Source organism: Accipiter gentilis, chromosome 19, assembly GCF_929443795.1.
Source record: "Accipiter gentilis chromosome 19, bAccGen1.1, whole genome shotgun sequence".
In the NCBI taxonomy this organism is placed as follows: Eukaryota; Metazoa; Chordata; class Aves; order Accipitriformes; family Accipitridae; genus Astur; species Astur gentilis.
Window position 1 is genome coordinate 19998886 of NC_064898.1, and position 26518 is coordinate 20025403.

At 38.5% G+C, this 26518-nt stretch overlaps 2 protein-coding genes across 2 annotated transcripts in view; both read right to left on the reverse strand.

Annotated features, from left to right (window-relative positions):
* Positions 1-26518, reverse strand: part of PRSS23 (serine protease 23) — an 898595-nt gene that overhangs the window by 680357 nt on the left and 191720 nt on the right. The window lies entirely within an intron of this gene.
* The window catches only part of TMEM135 (transmembrane protein 135), a 176932-nt gene that overhangs the window by 78118 nt on the left and 72296 nt on the right, over positions 1-26518 (reverse strand). The window contains exon 5 of the mRNA XM_049823474.1: positions 24523-24588. Within this exon, the coding sequence (XP_049679431.1) occupies positions 24523-24588 (66 nt within the window). The remainder of the gene's footprint in view (positions 1-24522; positions 24589-26518) is intronic.

The window sequence follows — 26518 nt, forward strand, 5'->3', positions numbered from 1 at the left end:
GGACAAGATGTACAAACTCAGGAAACAGCACCAATAATGTCCACTGCGCCGTAACGAACAGACGAGATTCAAGGGTCACGTTCCATCTGCAGAAAGGGTTGTTTCCTGAAGGAGGCAATCCCTTCATGAGCTGGGTAAAAATCATCCCTCCCTCACCAGGCTGAGATTATACCCCTTCACCTCTTTGCCTGCAGACTTACACATTCGTACTGAAGCCGTTCAACTTGTTTGGGATACCAGGCTCTTAACTTTGGACACCAAATTCACGCTATTTCTGAGCTTTTTCGCTGGGTCCAAAATGGTGGTATGTTCATCCCAATAATCCCTTTGAACCTGGTAAAGTGTTGGATAAATAACAGGATGTTCCTGTAAGGGACCAGAAAGCTGAGTCTCCGACAGGTCACCGAGCTGGTTTCTACAAAGATATTTTCACAAGGCTGTGCAGTGGCAGGTGGAGGAGAATCCTGGATTACCTTAAAAAACACCCGACCAAATTTAGAAGAGCTTTGCATTGTTGATAGTTACTAAGACAGAAGACTGGGCCCGCACCCTTCAGGGTCAGTCAGCATCTCTTAAGACCATGTAGGAGTAAAGCATGAAAACTGAGACAGAGCACAACTTTGGGTAGTCAAGCAACCGAGTAGAGCAGTCTTTTTGCCAAACCGGTTGTCAAACTTCCAGCCCAACTAAGACGCATCAAAAAGATGTACTTAAATCATCACTCTGCACACGTGCAAAATCAGAAATTCTATTTAATATTTGCAAAACTCAACCACAGAACTTGCTTCTGCAGAGACAGCTGCTGCTGAAGAAACATAAAACTGGACACCTTCAAACACACGTGCCTGGGCTGCCTACGATCTACAGCGCCGTCTTATCCCTCCTTGTGACTGGAACGGGAGTCTTGGCATGAAGAACCATCACATGTGTTTCATTATTTTTACGCAAATAATGCAAAATACTGCAGGGAGGGGAATTCACCTCATCTAATGTTATCCACTGGGCTAAGGTTTTATTTTAAGCTCTCTTTAATTTAGGCTCTCCACTTGATAAGGAGAGCCTAAGTAAGCACCTCCCTGAGATGATAAAGTAACTAGTCCAGACTAGGAGACCTTCCAGCACTCAAGCTGGGTGAGGAGCCCTCTCTTTCTTGCAGCAGCACCTCTCTCACGCACATCTTTCTCAGTCTAAACCACACAGCCATCAAGTACTGTATCTATGTTTCCCTTTTCAAATGTTTGTAAATACTTTAAAACTGATGACTGGATTTAGCGTTAAGGAAACCATACCACAATCAAGATGCTTTAACAAAATTTTGAACTGTTTCAAATTATGACATTTTTATCTGTATTTCACATTTGATTTTGCTGCAGAACCACAGCTAAAATTGAGTAAAAGTACCAGGTCTGCATCATCAGAGCATGTAGTACAACACGGCATGAATGAGTTGAACTCTCTTCCAACATGCAAGTTCTAAATTTCAATACAGCACCCACCAAGAATTACCCCACGCGAACAACTTACATCTGAAAAATGTCTTACCCCACTAAAAACTAGAAAAAGTTATTTTTAAAATGTATTTTTGTTAGTTTATGGAAAAATAAGGTCCGTTATAAAAATTTAAAGGCTTGTCATATGTATGATTTTTAATTAGAGGAGAAAAATAGAGATTATTTAAACCCTTTCATTAATAGTTTCATTAATGAAACATCTGCATTCAATACAGTTGACTACTCCTCTAAAAGACATCATCAATTATATTCTTCCCTGTAAAATTAATGCTATACATTTGAATCTTCAAAAACTTCATACTTTCATAAGTGTTATGAGATTCCCCCCCCCCCCCCCCCCCCCCCCCCCCGCAATAATGCATTCAAGTAATTCTCAGCACTGAATTAGTGCTAAATGTCACCAGAGCCTACCTCACCATAGCTTGCCCGGTGAGCAACAACACAAGGACTCACATTCGAAAGACCTGTTTGGTTTGGTTGATAGCAATGGATGAACATCCTCTAGTCAAGTACAGTAACTCTAAAAAGACTTCTTGCGATAAGGAGAAAAACTGAAGGAAAGCACATCATGAAATCACTCAATACACTGAACTGTGTAAAATGACTTAACACGAACATCTTCAAATACACTACCAAAGAGCTCAACCAATTTCTTTATGCTTTCCAGAGCACATCTGCTGTCCTTTTGAACTGCCTCATTAAGTATTGCTCTGAAGTACACAGACACCAAGCTTTATCTAGCGAAGATTACAGGGCTCCACACGTCACTCTTTCAGAAAACATAATTTAATTCTGTATCATCTGCAGCTACAGTCCACAAACAGTGCAGAAGACTAAATGATTTGGTTACGTCCCAGCAGTTAAAGGCCTTTTTGATTACAGGATAGACGCTTTGAAGCGGTACGGCAAAAGGTGAAATGCACCTATAGGTGGTCGTGAAATATTTGCTCCATTAAACTGACTCAACTTTTCCAAATCGCCACTGAGAAATCCTGAATTTCCCAAAGCAAGGTGTGTGAACAGATGAACTGCCAACTAATGAAGTAACATGGCATTCAAAATGGGATTATACTGAGAAAATACTACTTAAACTTCAAAGACCACAGATAATTATAATATAAATGGCATGATCCAAACGTCCTTGAGCACTAGGATGACCAGTTGAAAACACCTTTTCATCTCTCAGCTGCTCCTAGACAGTCTCTGCAAAAACAGTACTAGGAACAAATTGTGGGGCCAGTCCCCTACTCCACCAAAATACGTTACCTTGATATGAGTTGTACTCGCAGCATAAACAAGCTATGAGAATATCCACCAGCAACAATGCTAGAATCCTGTCTTTCCAACTGCAAATTTAGCACTTTTATATCATTAACACTGAAAACAACACAGCTCACTATACTATCAATGGGTTAACAAATTCAAGTCCAGAAAAATTTAAACTAAAGGTAAAATTTCTTTCCTGCAAATCACAGCAATGTAACTGAAATTAAACTGCTTTTAGTTTAAAACCTGTTATCACTGGAAACTCTTTTTAAAAAGTCAGCAGTTTTGGCATAATTATATTTCTGGTCTGTTTCCTCAACAGTCTCAAAAGACTTTCCTGTAAAACAGCTTAAGTGCACATCCTACTCTGTAAAATGCCAGAGTGCATAAAATCAGGGTATCCATCACATACAGATGTGATCTTTTCTTTCCCAATAGAGCACGCAGGAATAAATCAACCAACCAAGAACAGATCCCAGCAAATCTTTCGAAAGTATCCTAAAAGAAAAACTTCTGTTAACTTAATAACAGACACCTGACATAAATAAGACATCATAGGTTATCTCATCAAATTTCATTATTCCATATTTATGGGAATAATTTCACAAACGCTCCTGAAGTCTTTGAATAATCTGTTATATCACAATTTCCTGGGATTTCAGGGATTTTAGTAATTTCTCTGAAACCCAAGGAAGTAACAAAAGGATTTAATCTTTAATTTATTCCCTTAATAGCAACCACAACAACCCACCACCGCCCAGCACCACAACCACTTGCACTCACATTTGCCCAAGCAAAGGGCTATCATAGTGAGGCCAAGAGCTCCTTATTTTCCACCAGCCAACAAGAGCTGTTCATCAGAGTATGAGCCGAAGTCTATAATCTTACAATTTAGAATAGGCTTATTAAAAAGCTGAAGAGAGAGTTTTGTTGTTGCTGTTGGTTTTATTTTCTTTTCAGAATATCTTGCCTGCCTTACTACCTTCTAGCACTGTTACAAGTATTATTAAATTACTTTTTTGCATCAGCTTGTGGAGGCAGAAATCCTTTGAGTTTACAATCACCCGTATCTACACATTGCTTCCTACTTTGCAAAAAGTATTTCCAGCCTAGAATCACCTCTTCTTTTTGGAACCCAAAAGAAAATATTTGGCATTCCCTCCATGGGCTCTCACAGTCATTAATGACTAAAATTATTCCTTAGCTGGATCAATTTCCTCTTCACAAGTACCCAAGTTCAGGTGGTGGTTAAACAGAAACAGCTTTGTTAACCCACACCCATTAAAAGTAGTGAAATAAAATACGTGCAAAACACAGAAAAGACAAAATCTGAGACAGAAGATCCCCAAACATACTCCTTTTCCAGGAAGTATTTAAACAACGTAACACAAAAGGAGGTTGGGAGCAGGAAAATATTCAAGGATTCAGATCGGAACCTAAAGGACAAACCAAACTATGTGCAGCATCCTTGCAGGCTGCTCACAAATCACCGGCCTCTAAATTAAATACAGGAAACAGGAAACACCGTGTGACCCCCCCCCATATTTGTCATTATTTGCACTATTGTCACTATCTGCAAGGTACGGTTGACCTCACATGGACCTTAATGTTCACGGACCGCAGGGAATCATTACAAAAGTGAAAACAACGGAGACAAAAGCAGAACGGAGCAGAGCAGGCTGCACATGCCCCAGTACAGCTAAAATTCAGACGAACAGATCAGGTTACGAGTATTCAAGCAAGTATACACCAGTGTAAAACATAGACTGATAGTTTCAGCTATCAAATTACAGAAAAAACCTTGTAGAAATACAATGCCATTATACACAAAGTTTTTATCTGGACACTACTGTAATAGATTAGTCATGTTACAGATATTTGGCTAAAAGTTTGAAAATAAATGTAGTAATAGTTTTGGTGAACAAAAATGAAATACTGTGCTCACATAAATCTCTCTTTAATAAACATCTTGCAAATAATACTTTAAGATACTTTGTTCATACAATCAAAATGATCCTATCACATAATAACAGATAAAAATAATTTGCATCAGCAGCATTAATGTTTTTAACACTTCAAATTACTTACTTGGCATCAATTACAGCCCCTTTTGATAACAAAAGAAATATTGAAAAAAACTCGACATATTGTTAAGAGGAGCACAAAAGACTTGGATATCTTCTCTTTGGTGAAAAGATACTCTCAGTAGATACACAAAGGGATTCATGCTGAGAGGAGGCAACAAGTAAAGCAAAAGCACTAGCCATAAACTTTCAGCGGGGGTTTAGAAAACTACTTCCTTCCCGGCAGTGGGAAGTACTCAACCTTACTGATGAGCGCATCCAAGTCCTGCGGTGACTAGGGCTTGAACATTTAAAAGAAAAATGTCTAGTCTTTACTGTTACAAAGATATTCTACATGTAAACCAAGGGGAAAATAACATCCTATTATTTCAGTTCATAAGGTTGTGTTTTTGAGGTGTTTTCTCCTGTCACACTTGATGTGCACCCACATGCTATATGAGGTTGCTGGGGTTTTTTCTGAACATCAGAACACCACTTCTTTGAGCAAACTGATATCTTCAGACCAACCACTGTAATTTTCCGTTTCAAGTGTAGTAATGACAAAGCTTTGAAGCAGGAGACAACCTGTTTCACAGAGTCTGGAGCACCAGGTGAGAGCAAAATACACTTGAGGTCATCCCTTTGCACAAGTTACTGTGTTTGCTGCACTCACTGATGCTGTTTTGTTCCTGTGTAATTCAGTTGCTTCTGTTACAGGGACAACACAACTTGGACAAAAGTCTGTTCACCATGAGACAAGTTCATAAGGACTCAGAAAAATATACAAACTCTTCTAATTCACAAAGTAATTCGTTTTGTTCTCTCATTATGTAAGGGGTTTTTTTCCACATCTACTAACCCAGGACTTTTTTTTATACAGGAGTATTACCTCCTGGCTTTTATATGCCCCACCTCCTTATCGCTTGCCATAAAACAAATGCTATTGCAGAATTATGCTATTCAACCCCTGGAAAAAGTGAAGCTGATAATGAGCGTCCTTCCACATTCCTTCAGAAATAACTGAGCAGAGCAGTGCACAACCAGAAGCTATTCACCAGGGGAGATGGATCATACAGAAGCAGGCTGGTAACAGCACAGCCCTTATAACATATGAAACGCTGAAGGAGGCAACAGCAAAAGGTTGACAGGAAGGCAGAAAATGAGTTCAATTCTTCTGGAAATTATAAAAGAGGGTGGTTTTCGTAGGGTTGGGTCTCTATATAAATTGGCTACTCCCTAGCCTGAGAGTAATATGAAAGATGCATTTCCTGAAGCAAAAGGGAAAAGGAAATAACGACGAAGACATTGAGGGAGACAGTATGGAAAAGTTCAACTTGTTATTTTAAGTTAAGAAAAAATGCCAGGAATCCAGGAAAGAAAAAAATATTACAAGAGGGAGGCAATTTTTGTTTTAATTTTTTAAAATGTGTTAGAAAGTTAGAGTACAACTTTAAGGGGAAATATTGCACCCAGTAAAACTGGTTTAAACCCTCTAAACTGCAGCCAGGATGATCACAGAGGAATTGAAAAAAGACCCGTTAGATTCAAAGAAAATGTCTGAACAGCTTATTTACAATTAAGTAAAACACAGGTTACCTGAGGAAGATTAATTCACTAGTACGACTTAGAAAAAAATGAAACAAAATGGCAAGAACAGTTTTACCACTGCCCCATCATCAGTGGAAGTGGTCAATTCTGGGCTAGTCATCAGTCTGCTCACTGATACTTAGGAATAATTAAACCTGTCAGGACAAGGAAGAGGAATAAATTAGTACACCATTAAAAGTCCTTTTCAACCCTAATTACAAGCTGCCTTACTTTTGTCAAAAAAACCCCCATGTGTTAGGGGTTTTCTGTCGCTTCCTTTGTGTTAAATAGCTTTAGTTTAACTTGCAAAATTAAGAAACTAAAGTGAGCCTTGTACAAGGTCCTTAACTTGGTATCCATGTACAAATATCGTAACATCAAAGCAATTCTCAGATTGTTTCCAGAACTTCTGGCAGAGTTTCATACTATTTGAAGAACACCTTCTTCACTACTGGGGCAATGAAATGCTTCTTCAAACACTCACCAGTATTGTGGCATATTACCAAGGGAGAAGCACATATAAAAATATTGGGGGGGGGGGGGGGGGGGGGGGGGAGGGAGGGGGGAAGAATCACAGACCATTATTACCATTTGCCTTCTTAAAACAAAAACCAAACTCACAACACAGAGATACCACAATAAAACACAATGAGGGCTTAATACTAGCAGATTTAGTATAAGAACCTATATGAATCTGACCCGAGGTCCCTATGCTTTTAAGCAGAAATAAATCTAAGACACAAAATAGTGAAGATTAAGCAACTAAAAAATAAAAAAAGAAATACTTCAGAATTTAATTCTGTAATCTTCTGGTTTGTTTTGAAAATGTGTCCTCTATTGGAAAGCTTCAATATAAAAATTGGGAGTCTTCTTAGGTCTTACCTATAGTAAGTATTGAATCTCTAGCAAAGATTTTTTTCCTTCCAATTAAAAAAATGTTTGCACTACTAAGGTTTTCATCAATAAAAAGACAGCCTTACACAACTGGATATAAAATTCTTGGATATTCTGAAAGGCTGCAACTTTGCCAATTCTATAGAAAAAAAAGGATAAATGGGTACATAAAACAAAACTCCTAAATATTTTCTCTCCCCTAAATATAGCAGCATTTTTATCTGCTTGTTAGGTCACCTGAGCAGAAACTACTTTAGAATCATTGAAAACATAACAAAACAGGTCTTATCTTCAAAGGTGGTGGTGGGATAACCCAAAGGAATTTCAAACCCTGAGATACCAACAAAGAATTTAATTATGAAGTGATTTACTACAGTATTTTGATACTATAATCTGACTACAATACAGGAATAGGTCAAAGAAGAACTCAAGCAGTGTATCTTCAAATGTTTAATACTCATATTTTCAAATGTTTAATATAATGCTGGGTAAGATCGTCACAAATAGAAACACAATTTTTTTTAAAGAGATCTTAAATAAAATTCCTTAAGATACCCTGAGGGAACTAATACAGACAAATTTGAATTCTCATTTATACTGGGAAAATGACTGAATTAGGTATTCCAGCACTAAGAGCAGCTTTGTCTAATTTTAGCTTTCCTAAAATCCCTACTTAGGGACTTTCACATTGAGTGCTGTGGGACTGGAGACATCTTAATAGCAGACAGCACAAAAATTATGTTGTAACTTACAGACAACCTTTCCCATAGCCTTCTCCTGATCAGGTGGTTAGATTAGTCCAGAGTCCCCACTCTACAACAGGCTGTCCCAGTCTTCCCAGTACCACTCCAGCAAGGCTTCCACTCTCTAACCACATCTCTCTGCACACAGCTCTCACTTTGGGGATAAAGCTATAGAAGCACAAATCTGGTGGGCTGTTTCTACCCATTGTAAGAAAAGACTTTGTCTTGACAGCACCTGAAAAAAAAACAAAACAAAACAAAAAAACAACCCACAACTGTTGAAATACCGGAGAAAATGAAAATGCAAAGACACCCAGGTCCGTGGGGCAACAAGGGCTGAGTTTCTGTGAGCCAGGGATGGGGATTGCAAGGTTGGAAGTCTCTGCCTGGCCACTTAACAGAGACACAGCAGGACTTCTTCACACTAGGGTACAAGCACGTGTCTTTGCACAACCACATGGAAGAACAAAAACCAGCCCAAGGCAAAACTTAGAAATGTCTTATTGTCCTGGTTTCAGCCGGGATAGAGTTAATTGTCTTCCTAGTATCTGGTACAGTGCTGTGTTTTGGATTTAGTATGAGAAGAATGTTGATAACGCACTGATGTTTTCAGTTAGTCTAAACACTACTTAGCAACAAGTCAAGGGTGTTGTGGCTTCTCAGGCCCAGCCAGCAAGAAGGGGCACAAGCAGTTGGGAGAGGACACAGCCAGGACAGCTGACCCAAACTGGCCAGAGGGGTATTCCATACCATAGCACGTCATGCCCAGTATATCAGCTGGGGGGAGTGGGGCTGGGGGGGATCACTGCTCAAGAACTAACTGGGCAAAGGTCGGCAAGTGGTGAGCAATTGCATTGTGCATCACTTGTTTTGTATATTCCAATCCTTTTATTAGTGTTGTCATTTTATTATTGTTATTCTTCTCATTATGAGTTTCTTCCTTTCTGTTCTATTAAACTGTTCTTATCTCAACCCACATGTTTTTTTGTGGTTTTTTTTTTTTTTTTTTTTTTTTTTTGATTCTCTCTCCCATCCCCCTGGGAGGGGAGGAAATTGAGTGAGCGGCTGCGTGGTGCTTAGTTGCTGGCTGGGATTAAACCACGACACTTATTTTATGGGCCTTATATGGCCCCTAATGAAAGGAAGGGCAGTACCGTGGCATCTCTGAAGTGGCAAAGGCTGGTAGGGCACGAGCAGAGCGAAGACTTGGGCTAAGAAGATATTACGAGTTGTTAACGCAGCCGCGGCGCTGCCCGCTGTACGGTCACTCCTGGTCCTGACACCGCGCGGCTCGCGGCCGGCCACGCGAGAAGGAATCGAGTGGGAGTGGATCTCCAAAATCCTCCGCAACGTTCAAATGCACAAACTGTTCTCTCTGCTTCACGCATAAGCACAGCATTTGAAATGTTAAACAGCGGCCACTTTCCATTCCAGTATCAGTAACGTAACCTCAAGTTATAATTTTGTTTGCGTAAAAATGCCTCAGGGTAAGTGACTGGGGGAGGAACCTTTTTTTACCCAGTTACTTGTCACTATGTCCATTGTCGAGCAGCACTTTAATAAGCTGTTGTAGTAAAATCTTGTACTGATATTTTAATATATGCTAGGGCAAAACTTATCCCAAAGCATTTATTATTAGAGTCAATAAAAATAAATCTCTCTATAGTGTATTTTAGGATAAACTACCCTTTTTTTCCCTGCACTAACTGATAAATTGCCATATAAACCATCTGTGCAATGTTAGCAAAGTACTAATGAGTGGTATTTTACAGTACCATGTTGTTAATATCAAATGAGACTGCATTTAATACAGTTTCATCAAGCTGATGAACACAATTTACCATAATGGTGTATTTCTGTCTTTTGTGTACACAGTTCCATTACTTACAACAATATTTCCTGTATTACTTTCACATTAAAATAATCAAAATAATTTGTGAAACAATGATAAATGCTATTTCTAGAAATTGCATATACTTGAACTGAAATAATTTATATTGGGAGATTAAGTTACAAAAGAATACTAATTTAAGCAGTTTCCCAAGTACAGTTAATTGTTGGAAGGAATGCTTTACAAAACAGACACTTAATGTCTCACACTGAAGTTATTTCTTGATAACCACTGCCTCTACTGGGCCATATTGTTTATCAGCTGCTAGTTTTAAATGGCTCTTCTCTATTAGAGATGAAACAAGAGAATGAACTTTAACATCTTCAGTGGCTACCAAGAACATGGAAACAGATAGCAATCAATCTTTCCTTTACACATTATCATTACCATTCAAATAAAAATTAAGTGAAGGACACCTTCTTTAAGTGCAATAAAACAATTCCAGGGTCAGATTTGATTACATAAAAGTTCTGAGTTTCAGTAACTCAAAAGTTTTTTCTTTAAAAAAAAGTGTTCTCAAACATACTTCCGAATGTCTGGAATTCCAAGCACTTTTCTCAAAACTGGAAAACTGTACCCACTCAGTCTCTTGCACACAGTACTTGCAAAGTAAAACTGAGTTCAAGGACATGCAGATGACATGCAAAAATTTTGTCTACGTTTTTCTCCCGAATTTACACAAAGTTCAATGAACTGTAATGAATGCCACAGGAGAGGAGTACATTGTGTACAAAACAGTTACTGAAAAGAAGTATTTCCACATCTGCCTCTGTTCAGTTCCTTCCTGCACAGACTGCAAAAAGGCACAGCTCAGAGTGCAGAAAATTCAGAGAAGTAAATGAAAATTGACTGTTGAACTCTTCTTACCAACAACTTATCAGAGATTTAAAATCCAACACACGCCCAGGAGTCAAAGTACCTGACTTAGAAAATTATAAAACCAGAGAGGAACTTTGTAAAGAACTCAGTTCATCTCTACCTATATCGTGAACACTTCAGTAATATACAGAAGGAAGCAGTGATGCTGTTAATGTTATCCCAAGAAAACACCAGCCTTTTCTTCTAAGGAGTGAATCTTAGCTTCCAAACTTCAGCGGAATTAAAGAAGTAGGCAAAGCAGTATGATTCATCTTACAACCCAACAATATTATTAGTCACTAAATTTGTAGCATGAGGTTCACAGGGTGACCCGGAGCATTACCTTTTCACTGGATGGTTGCAAAGAACAGAGATTGCTAAGCCGCTGGGACCCAGCTCCACTGGAACCCAAAACTGCAGGAGACCACTTGGGTTACCAAGACCAGTGCTCCTTCACTGCAGGTAACCCCATTAATTAGTTTATGATAGGAATTAAGTACAGCTATTGCATGACCGATTGCAAAATAACCAGTGGCATTTTGCCCTTACAGTTGAAGAGTTAAAAAGTTTACTTTTCACTTTTACTTGTATGACTCCAAGTTAGTCGCTTATCTATCTGAGCCTCGTGTGGAGATGTAAATACTACGCCTTCTTCCAGCCTTTTTCCAAGTTTGTAGAGGTAGTTAACTGTTCAGAGGAGGAATCATCCCTTAAGTTCATGTGTTTCTTAACACATGCTGCTGGTGCGACTGTAATTCAGGTGTCTGAGTGCATGTGTCTTTTATTATGTTGCCACGTGGTGGGTTTTGCAAAAGACCTCAGCCTCCTTCATGAAAGGAGGTGAATCAAGATTGCATAGCAAAGAACACCTCTATGAGGGGCACCATCCCCATTTGCTTTAGAAAATTTCAGCCTGAGCTGTTCAAAGTAAAAATACATGCAACTGAATATAGGCATAGAAAGGGACAGACTGGTAAGTTCTACTGACTGACAGTGCTACAAGCCCACCTACAAAATAGATTATTGAAAGCTATATTCATGCATTTTAGGAGAAATCTCAGCATCTTTTTAAAAATGGCTGTTTACTACCCAAAAAAACCTACTCCTCTTCATTATAATGAGAAATACCCTAGATACACCAAGGATGGTAAATATAAGCCAGCGTTGGTAAACATCCCAGGGACTGTAAATATAAGGCTAAGACAGTGCTCATTCCAATGAACCTTTCAATGCTCTGATTAAAAAAAAAAAAAGATTTTAATTCAAGTACATGCTTAAATTATTATTTCTTGTCTAGCAAAAAGTTTAAGTCACTTATTTGGTTAAACACTGTTGAAATCAAGGGGACCTATACACATACTTAAATTCACTCCCTACTGAGTAAAGCACTAGAGCATGTGCTAAACGTGCCGTTGGGAATTAGTGTCTCATGCTGCACGCTCTTGCAAATATTTAGGCATATGTTTAGTTTTGTTACCATGAATATTTCCACTGATAAACACGTCCATAGCTATTAGCAGGAACAAGACTTTGAGCACTACTGAAAAGGCAATTACATTGAACAAATTACAACAGCAATATTACTTCTCTTTGTAAGTGAAAAACCCATAGAGATGAATGAGAGATTTATCTATATGAAGAGATAAGAGTAAGGGAGTCGAAACCTTTAAGGAGAAAAATATACTACAAAAGTAAAGTAAATTATTATCACAGATAATAAACATTAAAGTCCATTTTGTTTGCTCAACTTCCACTTTTTTTGTCAGAACCCACTGTACTTCAACAGGGTAAATAAATCAACAACACAGTATTTGTATTTTTAATTCTGCATAATTAATGAACAGTTTTCCCTTTTACTGCAATCAGAACCCCATATAAGAAAATATAAGCCAATTGATGCCATATGTCCCTCTGAATTGTTATTCCAGATGTATTCCTTGGAGTCACAGAATTGAAGTTCCTGTTTCCTTTAAATAACACATTCCTAAAAATTCAAACAAAGTAGGTTTTTTAATTTTTTTTTTGTAATTTTCAGATCCTTCACCTTTTTTTCCTATAACCTGAGTATAAATTAGAGAAACAATTTACCTATGACATACTGAATTGTCAAGAAGCACACATGCATTTAGCTTTAACTTTTAGCCTGAGATTTCTATGACCAGAATGGTGACCTTACACTTACACAGGCATTTGAGAACTAATTTTCAAGTTTTAATTTCCATTAGCACAGAAGAACTTCACCCACACAGTGAAGCAGTTGGATTTGATCAGACCACTTGTTTTTAAGAAGCTGCAAAGTTTCATTATTTTTCTCTTTAGCCTGTAACAAAGAAAGAAATAACAATGCACAATTTTTGTGGGAATATTTGCTTAATTGAAAGTTAACAGTGCTAAGTACTGCTAAGAGAAAATCAGAAACAGGGAAGGGAGTTTCAGCAATAGCTTTCCCACATTGCCCTGCCAACAACCTCAACCTTGTTGGGCCATTTTCTCTAAGGGCTAGAAGTAATTAAGTTTCATTGCTAAATCAGTCTTGAGCCTGTCTTGAGCAGAAAAATCACTTATGCTTAATTGCATGTGGTGATGTGCTGAGCAGTCCATTAGGCAGACTGCAGATACCAGTTTATTTTTTGCAGCTCTGCAGGATACTTAAAAATGAAAGGTCATTATTTTATCCAGGCAGTCACTTGTATAATACGTATTTCCTACAGAAAACAGTGCTACTTCAAAAAAGGCTCATTATTTGAGTTTATGTTACACAGTTATACCAAATATTATTTTGAGGGTTGTTGAATTTAAAAACACAAGTTTCTGAAACTTAGAAAAAATGAAACTGGATATTTGTTCTATTATAATAAACATATAAATATTTAGTAATTAATGTTATAATTTTATCAACTGTAGTACAAATATTTAAAACCAAGTATATATAAAAAGAAAAAACTAAGCTGCCCATCACTTTTAATATAGGAAGATGCATATATTCCTATGTATGTATAGTCACACACACACATATCTGAACACATGCACAAGTCCACAGGAATGTTCTCCATGACCTTAAGAAACTCTGCATACTGTTTGCTAATCAGAACCACATATTTTTCACCTGATTCCATCAACAAAGAATTAGTTTCCATAAAATTGTAACCGACAGGAACAGATTGGTTTCATGGTTCAGAGTGGGAGAATTGTTCCAACAGTTCACGCACGCTAACATTCCTGCTGCTAGCAGATCAGATCTTCACCTATCGTAGCCATCTCACACTAAGATACTAGTCAAAAAACCCAATATCATTCTTTCTGAGAGGATAGCGATTTAATATTGTAAAAATGCTACAATAAATTATTACAATAAACCAATGCAGGCAGTCACTACAGACCTTTAGCAATAAGAAGTTCAATTGACGCCCATTATTGCTGATTCTTGAAGTACCCACCATGCTCACACTTGAGCACTGAGCAAAGGCATTTGATCTTTTCCATAACAAAGACTTGCTTTACATCTGTAGAGGTACTTAAATGTCTGAGGCTAGACTGTTCTCCTAAACATGCTGTTATCTAGAGGTACAGGGTTGGCCTCCCAGAGCAAACTCATAGAATTTCTTTTAAAAAAAGGAAGAAGATCAAAGATTTTTAAGTATGAACTGATTTCAGATCACTGGAGTGTGGTACCAGACTTAAGTTGTCCAAAAGAGCCAGCTGTTCTCACCCAAAGAGGATCACCATTTGTCATACAATGGAGATGCTCCAGAGTCTCTTCCCACCTGCCATGAAATAATATTACACCAGAGATACTACACCCTTTTTTCTGTACCAGTTCCCAACTCTAGTAATCAACCTCCCTATAAATTTGAAAAGAATAACAGTATTTTCTCATATCTTCACTTTCTGGAAAGAATACTAAAACCCTTAGCCTTTTTAAGCTGGAATTGCTTACCTTAGGTACTGTCTTTTTGATTTTGCTACAGCTTTATAGAAGGTTGAAATTTTGAATTTTGTATAATATTAATCAAATATATGCCCAATAAAAGTGTCGTTATCCTAGTTTTATACATACAGAAAAACATACTACGAAGTTAAAAGATTTGGCTCTTTAAACACAAACAGAATTACACAGAACCACAACAGCTGAGGTTGGAAGGGACCTCTGGAGGTCATCTGCTCCAACCCCTCTGCTCAAGCAGGGCCACCTAGAGCCAGTAGCCCAGGAATGCACCCAGATGGCTTTGGAATATCCAGGAGGATGAAGACTACACAACCTTCCTGGGCAACCTGTGCCAGTGCTGGGTCACCCTCACAGGAAAAAAGCGTTTCCTTGCATTCGGACAGCACCTCCTGTGTTTCCGTTTGTGTCCGTGGTCTCTGGTCCTGGCACTGGGCACCACTGAAAAGAGCCTGGCTCCATCTTCTCTGCACCCTCCCTGCGGGTGGATAAGATCTCCCTTGAGCCTTCTCTTCTCCAGGCGGAACACTCCCAGCTCTCTTGGCCTCTCTTCATAGGTGAGATGCTCCAGTCCTTTCACGATCTTCATAGCCCTTTGCTGGACTCCTTCCAGGATGTCCATGTCTCCCTTGTACTGAGGGGCCCAGAGCTGGACACGGTACTCCCGGTGTGGACTCACCGGTTCTGAATAGAAGGGAAGGATCGCCTTCCTCAGCCTGCTGACAACGCTCTGTCCGATGCAGCCCAGGATACCACCAGCCATCTTTGTAGCAAGGGCCCATCGCTGGCTCACGTCCAACCTGGTATCCACCAGGATGCTCAGGTCCTTTCCAGCTGGGTTGCCCCACCATGTCCTGGTGCCTGGGGTTCTTCCTCCCCAGGTATAGGACTTTGCACTTCTCCTTGCTGACCTTCATGAGGTTCCCAGCAACCCATTTCTCCAGCCTCTCAAGGTCCCTCTGGATAACAGCACAACTCTCTGGTGTACCAGCCACTCCTCCCAGCCTGGTGCCTGCGGACAGTACACCCTGCCCCATCACCCAGATCGCTAATGAAGATGCTAGACAGGATCAGACCCAGTCCCGACCCCTGGGGTACACTGCTAGTTACTGCATTCCAACTGAACTTTGTGCCACTGATCAACACCTTTTGGGCCCGGCTGTTTAGCGAGTTTTCAGCCTATCTCACTGTCTGCTCATCAACTGCTTGTCTACAAAGATCTTATGGGAGACAGTGTCAAAAGAGAAATATTAGTTATTACTACTTATTGCATTCATTCTGCTCCCCTCTCCCCCTTTCTCACTCTTCATCATTTTCACTTATCAGTTCACCAGCTACAATCTAGAATTACTCATTAATAAGGGAATATAAACTATTATTCGTATGACTTTCTCCAAACTTTGAATATCAAACAGGAAACAGAAAAAGCTTTCTCACTACCTGTAGCACAGTCATCCTCTTTTTAGAAACCCCCAAAAATGCATTTCAAATTGCATTTAGGTTTATGCATTCTGTTTATATACAGGACAATTAAGAGTTACTAAAGAGGACTACATTTTTTTTGTTTGTGCATGATCAAAGATAGTTTAACATATGGATATTTTCGTATATTTCTACCTTAAATTTACATCAGACACAATTCCTACAGTGTATTCATTTCTCCCATTCCCTAATGAATGAATTCGACCACTTCACTTTAAAATTATTTGGAGCAGGTCAATATTTTTTCAAGGTTCATGATGATGTTTAGTAAGAAACAGAATATCCTCAGGGAAACTACATATTAACAGACCGGAAAAGTTCTTCATATTCATTGCAGGTTTTGAGACAAATTTACTTTCCTCTTCATGATTAAAAATTAATTAAAAACCCATAAACCGCATAAAATGGATAATCCAGGGCAAGCTAGACAAATAACACCTTCGCACAACTGGATACATGGCAAAAACATCGCTTGAACACTGTACACTGGAACACCTCAGAGGCAATCTGGTGGTCTTCCTCCCCAGGGTTCAATGGTATTCTCCCTCTCCACCCCCACCCCCCAAGCTTTAGTCTTCACTGCATTAAATCAGAAGAATTATTTACTTTTGACTTACTTCCAGATAATATAGATAAGGTATGCCAGTTGACAGCAATTAAATTACCTTTGAACTGTTACCCATTGTGACCTGCCAGAAGGATTTTCCAGATACCAGTACTATTTTTCAATACTTCTGACATGTATCCCCCAAACCGAAACCTTAAGTAGGTAGACTATAAAACCGTTCTATCCTTATGGATACGTTTTATCCATTTGCAGCTCCTTTACAAGAAGTTATAAAGACAGGCTCAATACTACTTCCAAGAAAGATTTCACTAAAGAGAAAGATTTAACTATGTATGCCAATAATGTAAAGGGTTTTTTTAATTGATGTTTCAGAACACTGATCTAGGATACTTTTTTTCTTTTTTTTTTTTTAAAACTCATTTCTTTTGAAAAAGCTAAAAATCAAAGCATAGATTATTCTCTTGGGGACAGTGAGAGAAGAGACCTCCCTTTAGAGGAAAGGGGACTCAGACCTGCCTGCAAGTAACTCCTTCCTTTTAGTTTTGCAAATACTTTTCAAAAATAAAGAGTGTAATGATAAGAGAAATTAATACTGAAACCTACTGGCACTTTGGATCTTATACCACATATCAGAAAATATGGTTTGGTTAAGTCAAATTGATGCTGTTTTGCAACTTATTAAATTAAAAAAATACACATTTTTCTGTGTACTAGCAACTCTTAACCAGGAGGGAAAAAAACACAGGGTAAGATCCAAGAGACTGACAATCCTACTTTGAAGGCAGAAAAAAACCATGAATGTTATGACATGACCTTACAAAAATTTAAGTTTCACTGTACCAAACCAGATTTCTTTTGTAATGTCAAACACAGTTTGCTAAGAAGCTTTATAATTTCAGTGAGGACAAGTGAGGCTCATTTTGACCAACAGTGCTGCTTTTTAAACATGTCCTTGACTAAAGACAGAAGGCTTAAAAAGTTGAGAGCCTTCAGGACCACAACTACAGTGTCTCTATTGCTGTAAGATTTATGTAAATCTGAGAAAACATCTTTCCTCGCATATTAACATGACAGTAACAAAGTATTCAAGACAAAAGCACGGAAACCAGAGACGTTGGGGTAGTCTGTGAGAGAACTTTTGAACCCCGGATAATAAAGACATCTTTGTGATAGGAAGGTACAAGGGCGAGGGGATCAGATGTCCACTATCCCATTGCCATTCGGCTTCTAATGTGCCTGTTAGTGATTAGGCCTGGCATGGCCCCAAGCTGAAATCACAGGAAACCATGTGCCCAAAGCAATTTTATTTAAATGAAAATTAATCTCAAGTGATTCACAGTACTTCTTCAGAACCTAAAATGCTACGGTTTATGAAGTCTTCCTGCATTTCGTGTATTACAAATGAGGCTGGGCAAAAATACAAGCAGAAACATCACTGTGACAAAACCCAAAATTTAAAAATCAAATGTAGAATTTGGTAATTTCTAGACTAAAACCCTTCATATGGAAGAGATCATCATTTAAATGAATTCTCTGTTGCATGTCACCTTTACAGATGACAACTAAATATAACAACCGAGGTGTCCTAAGACCCCTTTCAAATTTCTCCAATGGCAAGTAAAATTAGAAAGTCCCTTCTCACAAAAAAAATTACAGTTATTGCTATTAATAAAAAGGATTCTTGTCTACATAACTTAATTCCACAGCTGAGTTTCCAGGACTCTACACTGCACTCTGCTATGACATGGTAGACGGGGAAGAAGAAAGAGGGCAAAGAACCTTGAGCTAGCAGTAATGTCACTTTAACATTGTCCCCTCCTTTCCCAGGTTGAAAATCTTTCTTAAAATCAACACAAGATAAAAATTCACAGTTAAAAAGAACCTACAGGTATATATATGCATGCATACATGTATCCACACATATAGTTTAAAGAGACAAAATTGTTCTAGAAATGTAACTTCACTGACTACTGAATTTTGTGATCTACTACTTATCATTTAGTGCAACCCACAAATGCCAGGAATGAATGCTTTCACAGTTTCTTCAGCTTTTAATAACGTTTTAAAATTTATTATTTACTTTAATAGCATTATTCTAAAATATATATATGTACACATCCCTTCATATAACAACGTAGCCTATGGGTCTGATTTCTGAAGAAACAATACTCTGTTGAACAAGAATTATCAAAACAAGCATTTTATCATAAATATATAAGAATTGCTCATCTGGAAATAACTGCATTGCTGTTACTAAGCTCCTTCCTATTCGGACCAAAACAAACTGATGTTATCTTGAGAGTTGTGCCAGTGCTTGTTTTAAAGCTTGAACCCAAGTCACACAGGTGGCACTTCAACCATGTCATCTTACATCTGTCACAACTGAAAAGCAGATGCTGAAGTCTGTGTAACTGCTGTGCTGCATGAAGAAGTATTTCATATTGCTGTTTCCACCGTTATGTGTTTACTTGCAAAAATATAAAAGAAATTGCATTTTAAAGATCCTTACTAATCCCCTTGTTTAACTTTTAGCTAAAAATTTAATCACAAGTGTATCATTGGTATTTACTATGAATACAAAATCCACAGAAATTACTTCTTACAGATATCTAGGCTAAATTCATAAAGCTTTGCACTTCACATTATTTACCTTACAGAAAACGCACAGAATGAAAATTTAATTCCTAAATCTATTAAACATAGCTTTAAACACAAGCAAAGACACGTCTTCTTCCAACAAAGGACACCTTCAAGCATGGGTATCTACTGCCATAGCAATGCATATCATTACATGTAGTACACCATAAGGCCACAAGCCATTTTAGGTTGGAAAGTACATAGAATTACTTAAATTTTAGATCTATTTTTACTTCAAATTTGGTTGACAATGGTATTTTTATAGCTAAGAATGCTCCAGCCTCGTTATTTATGAGGGTACTGGTTTGACAATTCCCTTTAAGCTGTACTCCTGCTGTATCTCCAAGACAGAAGACACACATACTTGGGTGGACGTTTGCTGAAGTTCACCCATTCTTCCATATGGACAATATAACTGGTAATTCCGAAAGGAACCAGGAGTCTGCACCAGCAAATCAACATAAACTCCAGTTGGAGGTTGGTCATTAACTCACCTGGAAATGAACTAAATGGGTTGAGAAGGAGAGCCAGGACTGCCATTCAGCCTCTGCTTGTTTCGTATAGTATAATATCCATCAGAGTCTTAGACGGCTTTGGATAGATGTCTCTTCAGGCTCCCCAGCTAAACCCAACTGCTATTGTGAACTGAACCTCTCCGAAACTTACACAGCCTGCAAATCCCTTTTTATACTTTGTTTCCCATGGCATTTCATGAACAAAGGCTTTTATATTACTGGAGGGGGACCACCAAATATCTAAATTAATGGCATTCTATTGTAATGCTACAGACTGAAGACTCTTTCTTTCTTCAAAACATCTCAGCTGTTGTAGGCATTTTAAAACGGAGCCTATCATATAGCCTAAGTTCCTTTTTTGCTCTGACTCTCCTACACAGGTCTTTCTCTTCTGCAAAATTATTTTCTTCCTGTCTTTGCAATCAGAAGACACTACATGAAGATTTTGAAATTTCCACCATACTGAAGGTTCCCCATATGCCTTAACACTTCAGACAGAAGAGCACAATCCATAGGGCGCAGCCCTTCTCTTCTTCAGTTCTGAGGCAGCAAAGGGTTTTTTCCGCATAGACTTAATGAATTCTAAAGACACATGTCTGAATTCTTCCACCCAGAAGTCCCAGCGTTTTTCAGATGAAAAGAGATTAAGACAGTTTACAAATTCATAAAGATGTTATAAGAAATGAGTTAACACCCACAGAGTTCATGCATGGCTGGTATCAGTTCCAGCTCTCTGGGAATCATGCCTCTACCATTTTATCTCTGTTGTCCGTGTCAGCCCACGTATTTCATAGTGGGGTTTTTCCCATTAAGGATTCCACCCTCTCCATCTATTCTCCTGCTTGCCTCTACCACATTATATCTCTGTTGTCCGTGTCAGCCCACATATTTCATAGTTGTTTTTATCCCATTAAGGGTTCCATCCTCTCCATTTATCCTCCTGCTTGCCTCTACCATTATATCTCTGTTGTCCATGTCAGCCCACATATTTCATAGTGGGGTTTTTTCCCATTAAGGATTCCACCCTTTCCATTTATCCTCCTGCTTCTGTTTCTGGATGAGCTGTGTGTCTTTGTTTCCTTCCTCTGCAGGGACTGAGAACATCGGTCCTGCGAGCTAATTGTCCTATCAGACCTGTCCTTCTTGTTCAGTAGCTCCACATGACGTACAAATCGTAGGTGACGCACTGGTTTGGGTACATCACTTGCTCAGCGTGAATAAAATTGGTCACTTCCAGTTAAAATTAGGGAAGTTTTCTCTCTCTGTGTATAGTCACCAAACTTCAACTTGGCCTGCGTCAGATGTATTCCACCTTCCTACCACGCATCCAGTGACTTCTCATAGCCACTGCTGCCAACCCTTACTCCTGCTCCTGGCTCTCCGCCGGGGGTTGAGCACACGACAGCAGAAGCTCCAGGGGATGCAGAACTGGGAAGCATGAAAAGTCAACTCTGAAGCACTAGCCTCCTCCTATTCTTCTTCTCACCCTCTTCAGTAAGCTGCAGTTGCTCTTGTTTCTCCAATTCTGTCACTGCTGCCGCATCAGCCAGCACCCACGAAGAGAGCAGCTCTGTCTGGAAGAGGCTGGGCGGCGTGAGGAGCAGACGGCAGCAGGTCTCAGCCTGCTGCATGAAGACCAGAAGCAGAAAAAACAGCTGGAGAAGCTCTCTAGGTGGCATCAGGGCCAGCCACCCTGAACGCACAGCTCTCAGTTATGCCTGTTACCGACCCTGAGCCCTGTGACATTAGTGAAACGTACCCCAAGACTTCCGAACGCAAGCACAGCTGTAGATTTCCCGTGATCACATCTGCTCGTACAGTTTTTGGATCATTTGGGAATGAGCTAGAAGCACTAACAGAAATGAATAAACTCTACAAGGTTCTGCCTCATGCTCCACCCCAAAACAAAGCAACTGACAGAAGTAACTAATTAACCTGAAAAACAACATATTGAATCCTGAAAATAAATTCTGCTTCTGGGTTTGATTCCCTCCCACGGATGCTACTACACTTCCATCCAATCAGGAGCAAGGGAACTCCTGAGAAGATTCTTCAGGAACGTTTGTGATCTATATCCCACAGTTAAATAATTTTTAGCACTATGTACCCAATTTTGGTAACTACTTTCGGCAGCGCAATTTTCTAAACTCTCAACAGTAATTATACAAACCACATGCAAAAGTCAAAAAAACCAGTACAACCTCATTTTTCAAATTCTTCAAGGATAACAAAGGAAAAACTGAAAAATTCTATATGCATAAAAGCTTGATGAGTCCCAATGAATGAGGAAATGCTGGAAGGAGGCACATTAATCTGTTCAGTGCTGCAGACAGAATATTGCCTTTTTTTATTTATGACTTTAAAACAAACAAGTATGATTTTTGCCTTCTAATGCTGAAGAGTTTTACCACCTCTTAAATGTTAAATGGGGTTACATTTTTAAGTACTGCTGTGAAAGCTGAACAGCACTTTTGCACATTTGGACTGCTGCCTCTGTAGTTTGGAATTTCCAATAAACAACTTGCTCTGCTTTGATTTTCACTGCCAAGTTCACACTTTTCAAACAGAATACAGTCAACTTTAGTTCATATTCAACTTTTTTCTGGCTCCCTTTCCACTTACGCACTGTGCAAACGTTCAGCAATTTCTTGGAAGAGCTAAACAAATTTTAATATGACTCTTGATAATTATATGTTTCTTCTGGAAAAATTAATTACAGTTGATTCATGTCATTCCTCGTTTTCAGACTAAATAAATTATAATTCACCAAGGAATTTATTGAAAAGATCTTCCTTGAGTGAAAACATTTTTTCCCCCTGCATATAGCCTGATGAAAATGTAAGAGAGAAAAAAGGTCTTTTTATTTCTCCCACCACCTTCTTGCACAAAAAGCCAACTCTGTACAATTCTTACATGTTTTATCTATAAATTATCTAGCTTCGCATTAACTGCATTACCACTAAAGCCCAAGGAATACATCAGAAATAGTGTCACAGGACACAGTACGCCAACGTAAAGTTTACCATCATCAAAAAGACGCACTTTCACCCAGTTCCTTTCTCACTAACCACGGCTACATCCTCTCACCACTTATCTTGCTGCTTCTCATCTGGTTCTCTCTAGCCCTTGAGGCAGTTTAATTGATAAAAGATCAGAGGGAATATCTGAAGACAGAAATAAAACTTTTTCTACCACATCAGTGAGCTGAACTGGCTCAACATAAGATGTATCAGATATAGAAATTGCTAATATTGTTCACAAAAAGAGATCATTATGCCTGTAACCATCCCAGTATTTTGCATTGCACGGTACAATTAGTTACACTTAATTTTTCACAGTTCACGCCATTCACTAGCTAACTACAAGGATGGAGATTCCACAAACAATCTGGGCAACATGGTCATTAAAACACAGAAAATTAAGTACCCTTCACTGAAAAAACCTAAACAGAGAATTTGGAAGGGTTGCACATATTCCGTAACTAACACTTCTGGAAATTTCATTACACTCCTCTGTAGAAAAGAATGAAGAGCAGTACATAAAGAGTATAAAGGATCCATATATTCAAAAAAAGCTAAAACTACAGACAATGGCAGGACAGGAAACCTCAGGTACATCTTCAGACACTGATGCAAAGATATATTACTTTCTTTCAAAAGAGACATTAAGGCAACTTCATCAGCATAAGGAACTTTTTACAGCACAGCTGGGATTCCAGCATAAGTCTGGGTCTAGATTCCAGATTGAATGCTGTGTCTGCTTTTCACAAAGTTACCTAAGAATTTGATCAAAATCAGATTACCATGAAAAAACACTGAGGTTTCTACATTTAAAACCCTATACACTGTAGCATCCAGCTGTGGCGATGCCCAGATCAGTTCTCATTTCCAGTGTCATGACTGACTGTAGTATTATTTTTTTAAATGAAATTCAATCTAAGCATGAATTGCACCACCTAATATGGGAGACTTTTAATCAGCAATGTTCAGAACAATGTTTACCTGATATAAAACCACACAACAAAGGAAACAAACGTTCACCATCAACAGAAGTATGTATGAACAACATAATATTCAAATATCTTTATCCTCTTTAGAGTAATTAATATATTAATACTTTGTATACTACCTGACATTATGATTTCTTGAAAGGAACAGAGAAAGGATGAAATAATCTCTCCACAGCTACCCAATAACGAAGATCGACCTCGTGAATTTCTCTAGATTCTACAATTTTTGATAAACAGTGAAAAATTACCTGGCTAAAAGGACATTCTTGTGAGTCACTTCTATTATAGGGCTAAATTATGATTCAGGCAAAGAGAAAAACAGAGTGTTTTTTGAAGAATAGCTCATCTCCCACTGGGCAGGATTTAAATTCTTGTCCTCCTTTAAAAAAAAACCCTATAACATAGGTATGCAAGTTATATATAGTCCAGCTCTCTTCACTTACCTGAAGACGGTATGTCTCCCAGGAATTTATAAAGCATTTCATTAATAAAATATTATACCACATGTGACAAAAAAAAAAAAAGAGAAAGATATATAGATATATTTAGCCTTACTTCTCCGTGTCTTAAAGGTGTAATCGCTCCTCTTGCTACTGCCATTCGGAACAATGTTTCTGTGGCCTGCACCAAACACACACACAGACACAAATTAGTTATTTAAAAAACAGACAACCCAGCTCATGAAGATTTTTTTTCAACTTTTATAACTTTTTTTTTTAAAGTGTCAGCTACCTTTAGCACCCATTTTGCAACTGAGTCACTTCAGTAAGTTATTTAGAACAGTCTGCACAGGTTAGGCAAAGGTTTATGGCGAGGTGAGAGGTCTATCGAGGATTTTGGCCTCAGCATAAGTAACCACCTAAACAGTGTGTGGTCCCTCCTGCGACACTGCAGCAGTTACACAAGACTCTTCATACAGGTCAGAGATGCTCAGCCCCATATAACGGTCTTTCACAGGCTGTCAGGTACAAGTAGGATACTGAGGGGAAAAAAAATAGCTATATGGTATTTTACAACTCCTGAAACGAATTAATTTTAAAAACTTCTGTTTAATATTCGATTATATAAATTAACAAACAAGTATCAAAAAACAAGAGCATGATCCAACTCTTCCTAAAAGCACCCGAGCCCCTCTTAACTCTTAAGAAGGGTGACATTACAAAACACAACACTGTCACGTGCAAATGACAGGGAACACAACTTTTGGGAAATCTTACATTAGATTAATCTTTAGTTAGGTTGCATACCTTTCTGTGTTAGTTGTCCCATCCTTTCTTTAATCCAGTGGGACAATTAGCACATACTTCTGACATAAACATAGATTACTGACTTTTAATGAGGGCTATAATACCAGAAAAGTATAGGTTCTGTACCACATTTCCTTCTACAAGCTGACTGCAAAAAGGCTTGAAAAAATTCACTGGTTACATAAAATCATGGATTGACACATCAGCGTACACAAGAACAGATTTGTTTTAAAGACTTGTTTCCATAGCAAGTAGTGAAGTCGGTTTCAATTTCAACTGTAACGAAACATGTTTTTAATATCTGGTTCTAATAAAAAAAATATTCTAACATTTAAGGAGCTATGTTCAAAAGTAATTAGCAGCCTGTTTGAAAAAATGTTTAGAAAGTTTCTAAATAAAAGTAGCTTGCAGAAGCTGATTATCTTTCTGAATAGTGATTTAAAAAATAAGCAGCTCAATGCTTACACGACTGCAAGACTTGCTGGGTTTGTGCTATACTACCTTAAGACAGCTGTATCTCAACAAATGTAATATCAAAGACATCTCTTGAGATTAATTCCTCAGTCTTCCTAGACACAGATTAAGTGGGTTTTACCCTTTTCTAAATAATTGCGTGCAGAAAAGAATTTTATAAAAGAGCTTTTAATTACCTTATATCCCCCCCCCCCCCCGTCTGTAAATGAATGTGTGAGCTCCAGGACATTGGACTGCAAAAATGTGTTACTTCATTTACACCCGTGACGATGCAGGGCAATGCCCAAGTGCAATTCTTGTTCTCAAACTCTTCTTCTTTGAGGGGTGAAGTGAACCTCATACAATCTTTTGTATTTCCCAAAATTGGTTTCTTTCACCAAGATTTTTAAGGATGTTTCAACCAAATTGAGCATTCTGTCAATACAGCTAAGCTGCTTTTGTTTCTTTTGAAAACCACTGGTGTGTGTGTGACTTTCTTTTCACATCTACTAGTAAAAGATCTCTCTTAACACACTCCTACTCACATCGTTAATGCCAGATGTCATTCAGAAACAAGGAAAAATCACAGCAACGGCCAACCCAGCACCATAGATGTCCTCCTGTGGGCACCACTCCTGATGTGCAGAGCACCACTAAGAAGATTAGCCCTACAATCACGATTCCTACCCAAACAGCGTGGGGGGACGAGGCCACCTATAGCCATTCATGCACCGACAACGACAGGGCTGGAGAAAGAGCTATTGCGGGTTTAGGTATGCAAAATCCAAGAGAATGCTTAAAGAAGTTCATCTTTCAAAAGAGTAATCGGTCACGAGCTTACTGTTGGTGTA